This window comes from Sorex araneus, chromosome 4 (assembly GCF_027595985.1).
Source record: "Sorex araneus isolate mSorAra2 chromosome 4, mSorAra2.pri, whole genome shotgun sequence".
Classification (NCBI taxonomy): Eukaryota; Metazoa; Chordata; class Mammalia; order Eulipotyphla; family Soricidae; genus Sorex; species Sorex araneus.
Window position 1 is genome coordinate 205242452 of NC_073305.1, and position 12512 is coordinate 205254963.

The 12512-nt window shown below is 55.1% G+C and overlaps 1 protein-coding gene across 1 annotated transcript in view; it reads right to left on the reverse strand.

The window, feature by feature from the left end:
* ITGAL (integrin subunit alpha L) overlaps nt 1-12512 on the reverse strand; it is a 37400-nt gene that overhangs the window by 5785 nt on the left and 19103 nt on the right. The window contains exons 14-25 of the mRNA XM_055135686.1: nt 12225-12419; nt 12000-12130; nt 10004-10164; nt 9747-9898; nt 7578-7664; nt 5130-5183; nt 4967-5037; nt 4325-4466; nt 1946-2056; nt 1644-1723; nt 1476-1562; nt 450-525 (exon numbers count right to left, since the gene is read on the reverse strand). Of these exons, the coding sequence (XP_054991661.1) occupies nt 450-525; nt 1476-1562; nt 1644-1723; nt 1946-2056; nt 4325-4466; nt 4967-5037; nt 5130-5183; nt 7578-7664; nt 9747-9898; nt 10004-10164; nt 12000-12130; nt 12225-12419 (1347 nt within the window). The remainder of the gene's footprint in view (nt 1-449; nt 526-1475; nt 1563-1643; nt 1724-1945; nt 2057-4324; nt 4467-4966; nt 5038-5129; nt 5184-7577; nt 7665-9746; nt 9899-10003; nt 10165-11999; nt 12131-12224; nt 12420-12512) is intronic.

Here is a 12512-nt window from a genome sequence, read left to right on the forward strand (position 1 = left end):
TGGGGAGCCCCTAAAGAAGACAGCTCTGCGTCCGAGCACAGGAGCAATGGTGGGTCCTGAACGTTCTGCGGCACCTGGTGATGGGGCCAGGGTTTGAATTTGACCTTTCCCCTTCCAGCTGTTCTCTGGCAGGCGGCTAGCCCCGGCCCGGACCTGGATGTCTACTTTGGGTTATGGACATGACAAGCTCAGTCTGCCGGGGGGGCCTTCTGGTGGGCATGAGAACTCGGGGTGCTGCCCAGCACCTAGCCAGTGGCCTAAATGACAACAGTGACCGTGGAAAGTCCGGAAAGCCAAGCCAATGCTCCAGTTCTGCGCTGTACCGATAATTTCCCCAGCGGGGGAAGGCTGGGGACGTGCTGCTGTCCAGTCGGGTCCTATCTCCTGGGGCCCTGGGAGGGAGCTGAGTGACATTTGACCTCTAAAGACCTCTGGACCCTGAATCCTACCTTGTAGAAGTGTGTGACTTCGTGGATCCTGGTCCCCTTCTGGGTGAAGCTGACATAGAGCGTGGAGTTTTCCTGGCTGCGACAGAGAAGAGCAGAAGTGAGGGGGAAGGTAGGCCAGGCTCGGGCCGGCTCAGGGCCACCCCCGGGGATGCTCAGGTGTTACTCCTGGCTCTGAGCTCAGGAATTATTGTGGGTGGTGCTCAAAGGACCATGTAGGATGCTGGGGATGGAACTTGAGTCGGCTGCATGCAAGGCAAGTGCCCTACCTACTACGCTATCCTTCCCCTTGGGACTTAGTCTTGCCCCCATTTCTCTTCATCTGCACTCAGTCCTCATGCACCTGGGCTGATGCTCTCCCACCCTTTGGAAATTAGGGTACTTCCTGTGACACTGGTCTGGTGGGAGTGTGACTCTGTCAGCCCTGCAGGCAAGGGGCCTGGGCCCACTTCCCCCTGTCTTTTTGCCCTGCTTGGCCCCAAAAAGGCAAGGACGCAGGCCCGGCTGGAAGTGGGGCCCAGGGCTGGGTGAACTTTCCTCCACATCCAGGTTTCAGCGCCTCTTGGACCTGCCCTCCACTCCGCAGTGCGCTCCGGGTAGGTTGGGGAGCTGCCTGATGGCCCCGAGACCCAGAGGGCCTCAGGTCAACCCTCAAGCCACTTCCCCTTTCCCCGCCACTTCCTCACCCCACTCCCACAGGGCCCACGCTCTGCAGGGTTGGAAATTGTCGGCAGGAGCCGGAGCAATATAGCACAGTGGGAACGGCATTTGCCCTGCACGTGGCCGATCCAGATTTGATCTCCAGCATCCCATGCGGTCCTCCCGAGCCCCACCAGGAAGGATCCCCGAGTGCAGAGCCAGGAGTAAGCCCTGAGCATCACTGGGTGCTGTCGCCAAACCTACCAGCCAACCTCCTGCTCACCCCCCACCCCAATTATGTTATCAGTCCTAACGCCCCCGGCAGGGGCGGGCGACTCCACGGGGAGGCTGAGGTCTGAGGGGCGGAGGGTGACGCTGCACAGGACTCACTCCTCAGTGAGGATGTTGATGGGGCGCAGCACTGTGGTGTTTCTGGTGGCCTTATTGTCCTCCTGGAGGCTGGATTCCTCGTTCTCACTGCTCGGGGAAGGGGGCGTGTTAGGGGCAGGTGCAGTCAGGGTGAGGGGGCGGGGGTGCAGGGCACCTGGGGCTTCTCACCAGCTCACATTGGCGTGTAGCTCCACATAGTCCTTCCAGGAGCTGTTAGAGAGGGTGTGGAACATCACCTGCATGTCGACCTGGCAGGAGGAGAGAGGAACAAGGGTCGGGCCTCAGTCACAGGCCACCTCCTGGCGAGCTCCGTGCATCCTGAGCACTGGACTAGGGGTTGATCTCAATGTTCGGGCAGGGAGCCTGAGCTGGCGAGGGTGCAGTCACGGCGGTAAAGCTCTCCAGTCTGAGTCCACTGGCTCTCTGGGGGAGCAGGTCTGCCCCACTCCCTGCCGGGGCTCCGCACTCACCGAGCCGCCTGCTCTGAAGATGGGGGAGCTCACGTTGCAGGTGAGTCTCCTGAGGCCGGCCTGGGGCTCCCCAGGAAGCTCCTCGCAGCTCGCGGGGATCTGGCTGTGGGGCTGGAGGTGAGAAGGATTAGAAAGGGCAACTGAGGGGCTGGAGCAATAGCAAGGCGAGTAGGACTTTTGCCTTGCATGCAGCCGACCTGGGTTCGATTCCCAGCACCCCATATGGTCCCCTGAGCACAGCCAGGAGTGATTCTTGAGTGCAGAGCCAGGAGTAACCCCTGTGCATCGCCGGGTGTGACCCAAAAAGCAAAAAAAAAAAAAAAAAAAAAAAAAGGGCAGCTGAGGTGGCCAGAGACCCCCGCACACCAGGGCACTGTCCCTGTCGGGGCGCTCGTTCTCAGAGATGGGGCCAAGGACTCGGGGGACAGGCAGCTTTATTGCAGGCGGTCACAGAGAAACCTGGAAGGATGGAGCCATTGGTGGAGAAAAGCCAGTCGGGCCTGGGGGGCATCTCAAGGGCTGCCGCGTCCACGCGGTCAGCAAGGATTTGAGTAATGAGCTGGCTACCACTTCTGCTTGGTCACACTCGCTAGAGACAGGGCAGCCTCCCTCGGGTAAGGTCTCTGGGGTTGGGGAGGCTCAGAGGCTCCCCGTGGTCTCCCCCACGGGGGAGGAAGCGGGAGCTGATTGCACACCAACTCGGGTCAGGGGGAATCGTTGCTTAAGAGGGGGAGACTGTGATGATGAAAGTGCTCACAGCGGTCATGGTTGCACAACTCCGTGGAATGTACATGGAGCCACTGATTGGCTGCTCCACCCCTGTGCTAACCCTTCAAGAAAGGACTAATATGGAAAGTTTAGTTGTTTTTTTTTTTTTTTCCCAAGGCCAGGAAGGGTCTTAAACATTCAAGGCAGGCTCTCTACTGCTCAGCTAAATCCTGGGCCTAAAGTGGTAGTTTGTTTTTCGGGGGGACGCTGAGGGGACAATACCTGGCTGTGCTTAGGGGCTCCTCCCAGGGGTATACGGAGGACCCGTAGTGCCAGGGATCAAAGCTGGGTCTCCCACAAGCCCTGCTTGTGCTCTGCCCATTGAGCTTTCTCTCCACCCCCAAAGGTAGATTTTATGCCTATTTTACCACAATAAACATTTACACACACGCATACACACACACACACACACACACACACACAAACATGGAGGGGCTGGAGTGATAGCACAGTGGGTGGGGCGTTTGCCTTGCACGAAGCTGACCCGGGTTCGATTCCCAGCACCCCATATGGTCCCCTGAGCACAGCCAGGAGTAATTCCTGAGTGCAGAGCCAGGAGTGACCCCTGTGCATTGCCAGGTGTGACCCAAAAAGCAAAAAAAAAAAAAAAAAAAAAAAGTATGGAGTGCACAATGACACGTTTAGAATAAATAAATGCATATGTAGTTTTCGGGTCTGTGCACTGATAAGCATGAGGACAGATACCAGAATATTAAATTATATATGAATAAGTGTCAGTTACAGAGAACACACGACGGTTGTCTGTAAACAGATTTCCAGCTCTCTGTGGGGACCTGGGGTCAGTTTTGTTTATATTTCTTTGTTTATTTTTGCTTTTTGGGTCACACCCAGTGGTGCTCAGGGGTTACTCCTGGTTCTGCACTCAGGAATTACTCCTGCGAGTGCTCCGGGGACCATGTGGGATGTTAGGGATCGAACCCCGGTCAGCCGCATGCAAGGCAAATGCCCTAACTGTTGGACTAACGCTTCAGTCCTGGGATCACTTTTGTAATGATTAAACACCATAAGTATCTATGAAACAACCCAGACAAGTCTTCAAATGTGATGGCTGGGTTGGCCCGGCTCCGGGGGAGCTCACGGCTGGGTTTGATCCCAGCACTGTCTGCTTCCCCCAGCACCACCAAGGGAGGCCCATTAAAGCAAACAAACATAGGCCGGAGCGATAGTACAGCAGGTAGGGCGTTTGCCTTGCACGTGGCCAACCCAGGTTTGATTTCCAGCATCCCATATGGTCCCCCGAACACCACCAGGAGTAATTCCCGAGTGCATCAGTCAGGAATAACCCCTGTGCTTTACAGGATGTGACCCAAAAAGAAAAGAAAAAAAAAAGCAAACAGGATGGCCCCTGGCAGGGGGAGGTGGTGGCTCTCAATAAAGTGCACATCTCTATGGTCACAGGTACACAGGGGTCACTGTCCCTGAGCTGCTGCTGGCCTCCATGTCTCACTAGCTAAGGGTATTCCCAGCCTCTGGTTTCCGTTGTGGAATTGGAGACCCGAAAAGCTTGAGAGTGACCAGCAGGCAAGACCCAGAGGTGCCCTGCCACCTGTCCATGCTGGTGGCTCCCCAGGGGCCCGGCCGGCTCCTCACCTTGAGTACCTCCACTTTTCGGAAGGAGAGGCCCTGGGGGTAGCGCAGGCCCAGCCGGACCGAGTAAGCATCTTCTTTCACATTCCTCAGCGTCAGCACCACTGAGAAGCTGGCGGAAGGTGTCAGCCGCAGAGCTGTGGAGCTGGGGGGACGATCAGGACAAAGTTGTTGGTGCCAAGTCAAAGGGAGCAGGAGCGGGGGGAGGGGGCAGGGGGATACCTGCATAGCTGGGGGATCTGCTTCCCAGTAAATGCAGCAATAAATAGGCAGAGCCACTCTCGGCTGGAGTGACAGGACTGGGCAGGGCGCTTGTCTACTACACGGGTGACCGGGTTTGATCTCCAGTACCCTATATGGCCCCCGGCTCCCTCCAGGAGTGATCTCTGAGCGCAGAGCCAGGAGCGAGCCCTGGGCACTGCCAGATGTGGCCCCCAAACCAAAGCAAACACAATGAAAAAGGCAGCTTCTCTGCCCTGCCTTTCCTCGGTGTGCCCTCGTCTCATCCTGACCGATGGCTCCTACTTCCTGTGGCAGCGAGGCCCGGGCCACCCCCAGTGAGGCAGCCTTGACCTCCAGCACACAGGGGGTGCCTGGGAAGACAGTGAGCGGGGTCGGGGTGCGGCCACGCAGAGCCACTCAGACCTTCCAGAGAAGGACAGCTGCAGGTCGGCCTCACATTGCTTATCCTCGCCACAGTTCTTCTCAAACGGGATCTGAAAGGCCGAGGAGAAAGGGCTGAGGGCCCAGGTCCGCAGCCCCAGAAGGGCCGGGCTCTGGCCTCTCCCTGCCCCACTTGCCCTGGTACCTCCTTTGTTTCTGAGTGTGCCGACGGTCTCAGGATGGGCCGCACATCCTGGCCCTGCAGACCAGACAGGCCGGGAGACAAGAGGGTTAGTGAGACGGCAGGACACAGAGCAGGCCTGGGGGAGCTCAGGGCTGTGCCCAGCAGGGCTGGTCATTCCGTGTCCCCGCCAGGACAGACCCCACCATCCCGACTCAGTCCAAGGCCATCTGGGCATCCCTTGTCCTTGGCCAGCTCCCTGCGGGGGTCCAATCCCTGTCCTGACAGGAAATCTGGGACTTGTCAACGCAGCCCTCGCTGGCAGGAAGGCCTGGCGTCACCACCTCTGAGCAACCCGCCTCTGTCATGATCCCCGTTTCCAAGAACAGCCCTGTGTCTCCTCAGACTGACACCGCTTTCTTCGCTGGCAGACACACTGCCCTCTCACAGCACAGAACCAAACAGACGCCAGACAAACCCCTGCGCTTCGTCTTAGTGTGATGAGACTGGAAGTACCAGTCTGCACTCTTAAGAGCGTGGACAAGGAACTCCTGCCCCCAGTGGGCATCAGGGAAGCTTCCCAAAGGCGCCTGAATTGAAACTTAAAGGGTGGAATCCAGATGAAGAGACTCAAGAGCAGGAAGAACCGAGCGTCAAAGACCCACACCAAGGGAGACGACCGTGCAGAAGTCCGTGTGGCCACTGCTTTCTTGGGGTCCTGGTTAGGTGTGGCTGTGTGACTCGGTTCTGACCAATGAGGTCTGAAGGAAGGGATCACTGATTTACAAGAGTATTAAAAACATATTTTGGGGGCTGGAGTGATAGCACAGCGGGCAGGGCGTTTGCCTTGCACGCGGCCGACCCGGGTTCGAATCCCAGCATCCCATAAGGTCCCATGAGCACCGCCAGGAGTGATTCCTGAGTGCAGAGCCAGGAGTAACCCCTGAGCATCGCTGGGTGTGACCCGAAAAGCAAAAAAAAAAACAAAAAAAAAACAAAAAAAAAAACACACCATATTTTGGTGGGTGGAGCAATAGCATAGTGGATAGGGCGTTTGCCTTGCGGCCGACCCGGGTTCGATTCCCAGCATCCCATATGGTCCCCCTGAGCACCGCCAGGAGTAATTCCTGAGTGCACGAGCCAGGAGTAACCCCTGTTCATCGCCGGGTGTGACCCAAAAAGAAAAAAAAAAAACACACATTTTGGTGACTGGGCTGGGCGCCAGGGCCTTAGCCACACAGAGCCCCTGCTCTCCTGACCGAGGCGACACCTCCCAGGGAGGGGCCAAGATGGAGACTGTCCGCACTCTCTTCACACTCGGCATCTTTTTTCTCTTTTTTATATAAAGCCACACTCAGGAGTACTCAGCGGGCCATGCCGTTTTGGGGACTAGACACAGGACTTGCACATGCGAGTTCTAACTTCTGGGCAGGGGGTACCCTGAGGAGGCTCAGTCAATCTTTTTTTCCTTTTGGTCACACCCAGCAATAGACAGGGGTTATTCCTGGCTCTGCACTCAGGAATTACCCCTGGCGGTGCTCAGGAGACCATATGGGATGCTGGGAATCGAACCCAGGTCAGCCTCGTGCAAGGCAAAGGCCCTACCCCCTGTGCTATTGATCCAGCCCCTCAGTCGATTTCTTACTCATTCCACAAGAGAGTTCCAGAGTCTCTTCTTTTGTATCTTGCTTTTCCAAATTTCCCTTAAACACAAATACTCCCCCAGGCAGCCATCTGTGATTTTCTATTGCTTCAAAGAAAAGACTCCCAGGGCCAGAATGCAAACAGCAGGTATGATGTTTGCCTTGCATGCGGCCCACCCAGGCTTGATGCCCTGGCATCCCATCTGGTCCCCCGAGAACCACCAAGAATGATTCCAAGGGCTGGAGGGATAGCACAGTGGGTAGGGCATTTGCCTTGCACGTGGCCGACCCGGGTTCGATTCCCAGAATCCCATATGGTCCCCTGAGCACCGCCAGGGGTAATTCCTGAGTGCAGAGCCAGGAGTAACCCCTGTGCATCACCAGGTGTAACCCAAAAAGCAAAAAAAAAAAAAAAAAGAGTGATTCCAGAGCTAGGAGTAACCTTTAGCACCACCAGGTGTGACCCTAAAACAGAAAACAGAACAAAAACAAAGAGAAGCCTCCCTTGTAGACAGACAGTCCAGAGACAAGCGTGCTCTGTCTTGCACGTGACCAGTCCCAGTTCAAATCCCAGTCACCACCCAGGGGTCCTGGAGCACCGCTGGGCTCACTCCTGAGTAAGAGCCAGGTGTGGTCCCCAATGCCCCTCCAAAATCAATTAATCAATCAATCAATTAATTAATAAACACACACCCCTGGGCTGGGGCTGGAGCTCAGTGGGAGAGCATTTCTCTTCCATGAGGAAGGACCCCTAACACCAAAAAGAACGTCGCTGACTTGAATGTCTACTTTCATCTATTTCCTGTGGACCCCTGTGAGCTCTTCTTACCGCCCTTGGGTCCTCTGGCGTCTCCTCCTCCCAGAGAGAGTAGTTCAAGGAGGCGTTGATGGGGGAGATGAGGTCCTGAATGCAGCCCTGAGGGGGAGACAGCTCGGTTAGAAGTCTCCCCGTTCCCATATTTCCACTTAAATGCACACCTTGCCCACATTTGACCAAGTGACATTCTAGAAGCCAAGAGTGGGGAAATACACGTACTCCATTTTTTAGTATTCTTTTTCGCTCTTTTTTTTGTTTTCCAAAATTTGGGGGCCACACCCAGCAGTGCTCAGGGCTTAGTTCCGGCTCTGTACTCAGGGATCACTCCTGAATATTTTGGGGTGCCAGAGATAGAACCCGAGTGAGCTGCATATAAGGCAGATGTACCCCTGTACTGCCTCTCTGTTTCTGACAAACCTCACTTGCTCCGCGGCCTACTCTCAGTCCTCGTAGCACTGTCTCCCAGGGCTCCTAACAGAAATGCCTGAATCTTTGGAACTGCTCCGAGCAGCCATGATCAAAGTTTTCACAGGAAGGGGCTGGAGCCATAGCACAGCAGGTAGGGCGTTTGCCTTGCACGCGACTGAACCAGGTTCGATTCCCAGCATCCCATAGGGTCCCCCGAGCACTGCCAGGAGTAATTCCTGAGTGCATGAGCCAGGAGTAACCCCTGTGCATCACTGGGTGTGACCCAAAAAGAAAAAAATAAAACAAAACAAAATAAAACCCAAAGTTTTCACAGGAAAAAGAATCTTCTAGAGTAATTTGAAAACGCCGATTCCTGGAGGACAGGAAAGAGTCTTAGTCTTCATGTCATCAGTGCCGCTCGACAAAGGCAGTTTAGTGGTTGTTTAATATTAAAATACGACAGGGGCTGGAGAGACAGTACAGGGGTTAAAGCACTTGCTTGCACGTTGTCTGCACTTCGGTACTGCCCCCTGAGCATCTCTAGGGAATGATTCCTGAGCACAGAGTCAGGAATAAGCCCTGAGCACTCAAGGGTTTACCCCCAAACCCCGACAAACAAAAACAATAACAACAAACGCCCTTGGGTGTGTGAGCACTGCCATCTGCGAGCAACCCGAGGGAGCACCAGGTCGAGATGAGAGGACCCTGCCAGGCATCTCATCACAGCAGCACTGCCAATCACAATGAAGGAGGAGGCAAAAACAATGTTCAAGATGTGGTGGCTTTTTTGAGTGGGTACTCCCAAGCAGTGCTCCCAAGGCTCAGGAGACATCTGACCAACTGCCAGGGCCTGCAGTATGCCCAGCGATGCTGGGAGCCAGCAGGGCTATGGGGATCAAATGTGGGTCCTCATGCAGCCAAGGTGTGGCACTCAGCCATCTTCTCTGCCTCTGTGGGGGTGATTTTTTCTTTCTTTTCATTTTCAAAGAACTCTTCCTGGGATGGATGTTAATAATAAATGAACTGGTATTTATTTCACGGAGACCAAATATTCTACAGCCATTAAAATGATTATGAGAACAGAGGAGAAAGGGCAACAGCTGAAGCATGAGCTCTGCATGTGGAAAGCCAGGGTTCAGTCCTTGGCACTATGTGTTACTCTCATTTCAGGAGTGGCCCCGAGCACTGAGCCAAGAGTAGCACTGCAGTACTGTCGTCCCGTTGTTCATCGATTTGCTCGAGCGGGCACCAGTAACGTCTCCATTGTGAGACTTGTTGTTACTGTTTTTGGCATATCGAATACACCACGGGTAGCTTGCCAGGCTCTGCCGTGCGGGCGGGATACTCTCGGTAGCTTGCTGGGTTCTCCAAGACGGACGGAGGAATCGAACCCGGGTCGGTCATGTTCAAGGCAAACGTCCTACCTGCTGCGCTATCACTCCAGTCTGGAGCAAGCCAAGAGTAGTCCCTGAAAACCATTGGGTGTGACCCTCCCAAACCCAACTTTTGAAAAATACAATGGGTCACAATAGAAATATATGAAGTATGAAAAGAGTAGGGAAATGTAAGAATTTTGCAATCATAATCCTGTTACAATGCTACTGAATGAACACAGCTCAATGACCAGAAGGAAACATGTCGCATGTGTAGTCGCTGGGCAGGGGAGAGAGTTGACAGAGAAGTCATAGGCCCCAGATCCCGGTGGGATGGTGACAGTGCGCCTTGCAGGCAGCCTGCGCCTCCACCAGTCACTTCCCCAGCAAACTCCCTTACCGGGAAGTGGAACCAAAAGTCAATGCAGGACTGGCTTGAGGTGACCATGGTGTAGTTGCTGATTTTGTGTTCCCCTCCTCGAAACAGGCCCCGGCTCCGCATCCGATGGCCGTCCAGCTGCAGCGTGTATGTGAGGTTGGCAACCAGGCGCCCTGGGCAGGTGAGAAGGCCAGGAGTTGAATAGTGGCAGATCCTGGGGCCAAAGGCCTGGATACGAGATGGGCAGCTGCTCAGCAGAACAGGGGAATTACACTGACCTTTGAACTGGAGGGTGACAGGCTTGACCTGGAAGCAGACTCTGAGGTTGACGCCTTTCTTCTTCTTGTCGCTGGGTGCATGAGAACATTCCACCTCGTGCACTGGGATCTCGGCAGGTGAGAAGGACATTACCGTAATGATGTCCACTACAGGCCGGGAGCTGCAGGACAGAGAGGGGTGACATTTGTCCTTGAAGGCAAGGCCTCAGCCACTGTCTCCTGCCTGACAAGAGCAACTGGGCTCCCTGGTTCATTCTAGCATCTTCTGATGAGTTTCCATATATGGTGAGATTTTATTTTTATTTGGGGGCAGGGGTTGGGTCACACCCAGAGGTGCTCAGGGCTTACACCAGGCTCTGTGCTCCCAAGAGCCCACTCCTGACAGGGTTCGGGGGACTGTATGGATGCTGAGAATGGAAGCTGGATTGGCTGGGTGCAAGGCAAATGCCCTACTGCTGCACTGTCACTTCAGCCCGAGAGTGAGATTTTGAAAAGAGCCTCTTACCCTTCAGGGATGCTACATGAAACCCAGAATAAGATTCTGAGTTGAGGGGCTGGAGCGATAGCACAGCGGGTAGGGCGTTTGCCTTGCACGAGGCCGACCCGGGTTCGGATCCCAGCATCCCATATGGTCCCCTGAGCACCGCCAGGGGTAATTCCTGAGTGCATGAGCCAGGAGTAACCCCTGTGCATCGCCGGGTGTGACCCAAAAAGAAAAAAAAAAAAAAAAGATTCTGAGTTGACTTCCTACATCATCCTGCCTGCCCACTCTCAGCTCCTGCTACCTCTTCCTTTTGACTGTTTTCCAACCAGGCCAGGCATTTGCTGGCCTAAAGGCCTTGAAGCATCCCCTGTTCTCCACCGGAAGTGCTCTCACCAGATACTGCAGGCCTAACTCTCTCTCCTCTTTTAAGTGTCAGCTCAAATATTAGCTCTTCAGAGAAGCTTCTCTCTGCAGTGCCCCACTCATTTCCCTCGGAGCCATCATCACATTTGCTTTTGGTTTGGTTTGGGGCCACACTCAAATGGTGTCTGCGGGGTACTCCTAGATCATTGCTTGGGGGTTGCTCCTGACAGAGCTGAGATGTCGGGGATCCAACCCAGGCCTCCGAGCTAAGCATGTGCTTCAACCCGTTAAGCTAGCTCCCTGGCACCCACAATTTGTGTTTTCTTATTTGCCTTCATTATTTTTCATTATTTGTCTAATTTGCATTATGTTTTTTTCTCACATTTACTTTGTACCCACGGCTGGTCCAATATTTCAGACCTAGCAGGTTCTCCACAGACACTAATTCACTAGTTGACCTTAGCTGGTGCTTCCAGAATACTAAGACAGGGGTAAGGCAGCACACATCAGCCATGTGACAAAGATAAGGACACTGAGACCCCCAAGAAGTTAAGTGACTGAGATGAGGTTACCCCGATCATGAGTGGCAGTAATTTAGGTTCTTTGATCAAGTCTTATTCATTTTTATTTTGTTTTGTTTTGGGGAGGGCCACATCTGGCAGTGCTCAGGGCTTACTTCTGGCTTTGTGCTCAGGGATCACTTCCGGTAGAACTCGAGTCAGCCACAAGCAAAGCAAGCGCTTACTTCCTGTACTTTCTTCTCAGCCCCTGAGTTTTATTGGTGGGGGGTGGGGCGTCCCGAGCATTGCTCAGGGGGTCCAGGAGCTCTCCCCAGCAGTTTTCCATCCACTGGGCTCCACAGCTCAGTGCTCATCCCAAGGGTGCAAGGCTCCTTGGGCTTACAGTGCTGTGACCTTTGGGCTACACCCAGCAGTGCTCAGGGGAATGATGTGGTGGAGGGGCTTAAACCGGGGTGACACACATGCCCCTGGGCCACTGTCCTGTCCCTCCGCAGCCGACCCAGCTGCAGTGGCCAGGGGAGCAAACTCCCAGCAGGGTGCAAGGAAGTGAGTGAGCGGATGCTGGGCTCTGGGCAGCCCTGCACCCAGCACTCCTGGGCTTGGGTGAGAGCCGGGACGCCCCTCTCACCTCAGCACGATCACCTGACCCTCAGCCCCCACGGCCACGTCCACCAGCCCGTCGCCTCCAAGGTCCTTCACTCCATGGATGGAGCGTCCAAACCAGCGGATTCCTGGGAACACCTGAGTGCCTGCGACACGCTGAGGCGGAGAGAAAGGATCCTGCTGAGCCGGGGGGCGGGGCAGGCTGGTGGGGAAGGTCCCCCAGGGGCCTGGGGTGGGGGGGAGCACGCACCTGGCTGGGTCGTGGGTGTAGCCCTCCGGGGCGCCCGTTGAAGACGTACACAGCACCGGGCCCCTCCATCGGGGCCCCCACCGCCACATCCGCCAGCCCATCCCCGTTGATGTCGGTCAGGGCGGTGATGGCCGCACCAAATTGCCCCAGTGGGTAGCCAGGGTCCCCCTGGAGCTCTGAGACCAGCTGGAGGCTCTTTTGGGAAGAAGCGAGGTGACAGAGCCCCTCAGTGAGCAGGTGATAGCCACAGAGCCACCACAGAAGCAGCTGCACGAGCCCTCACACCCC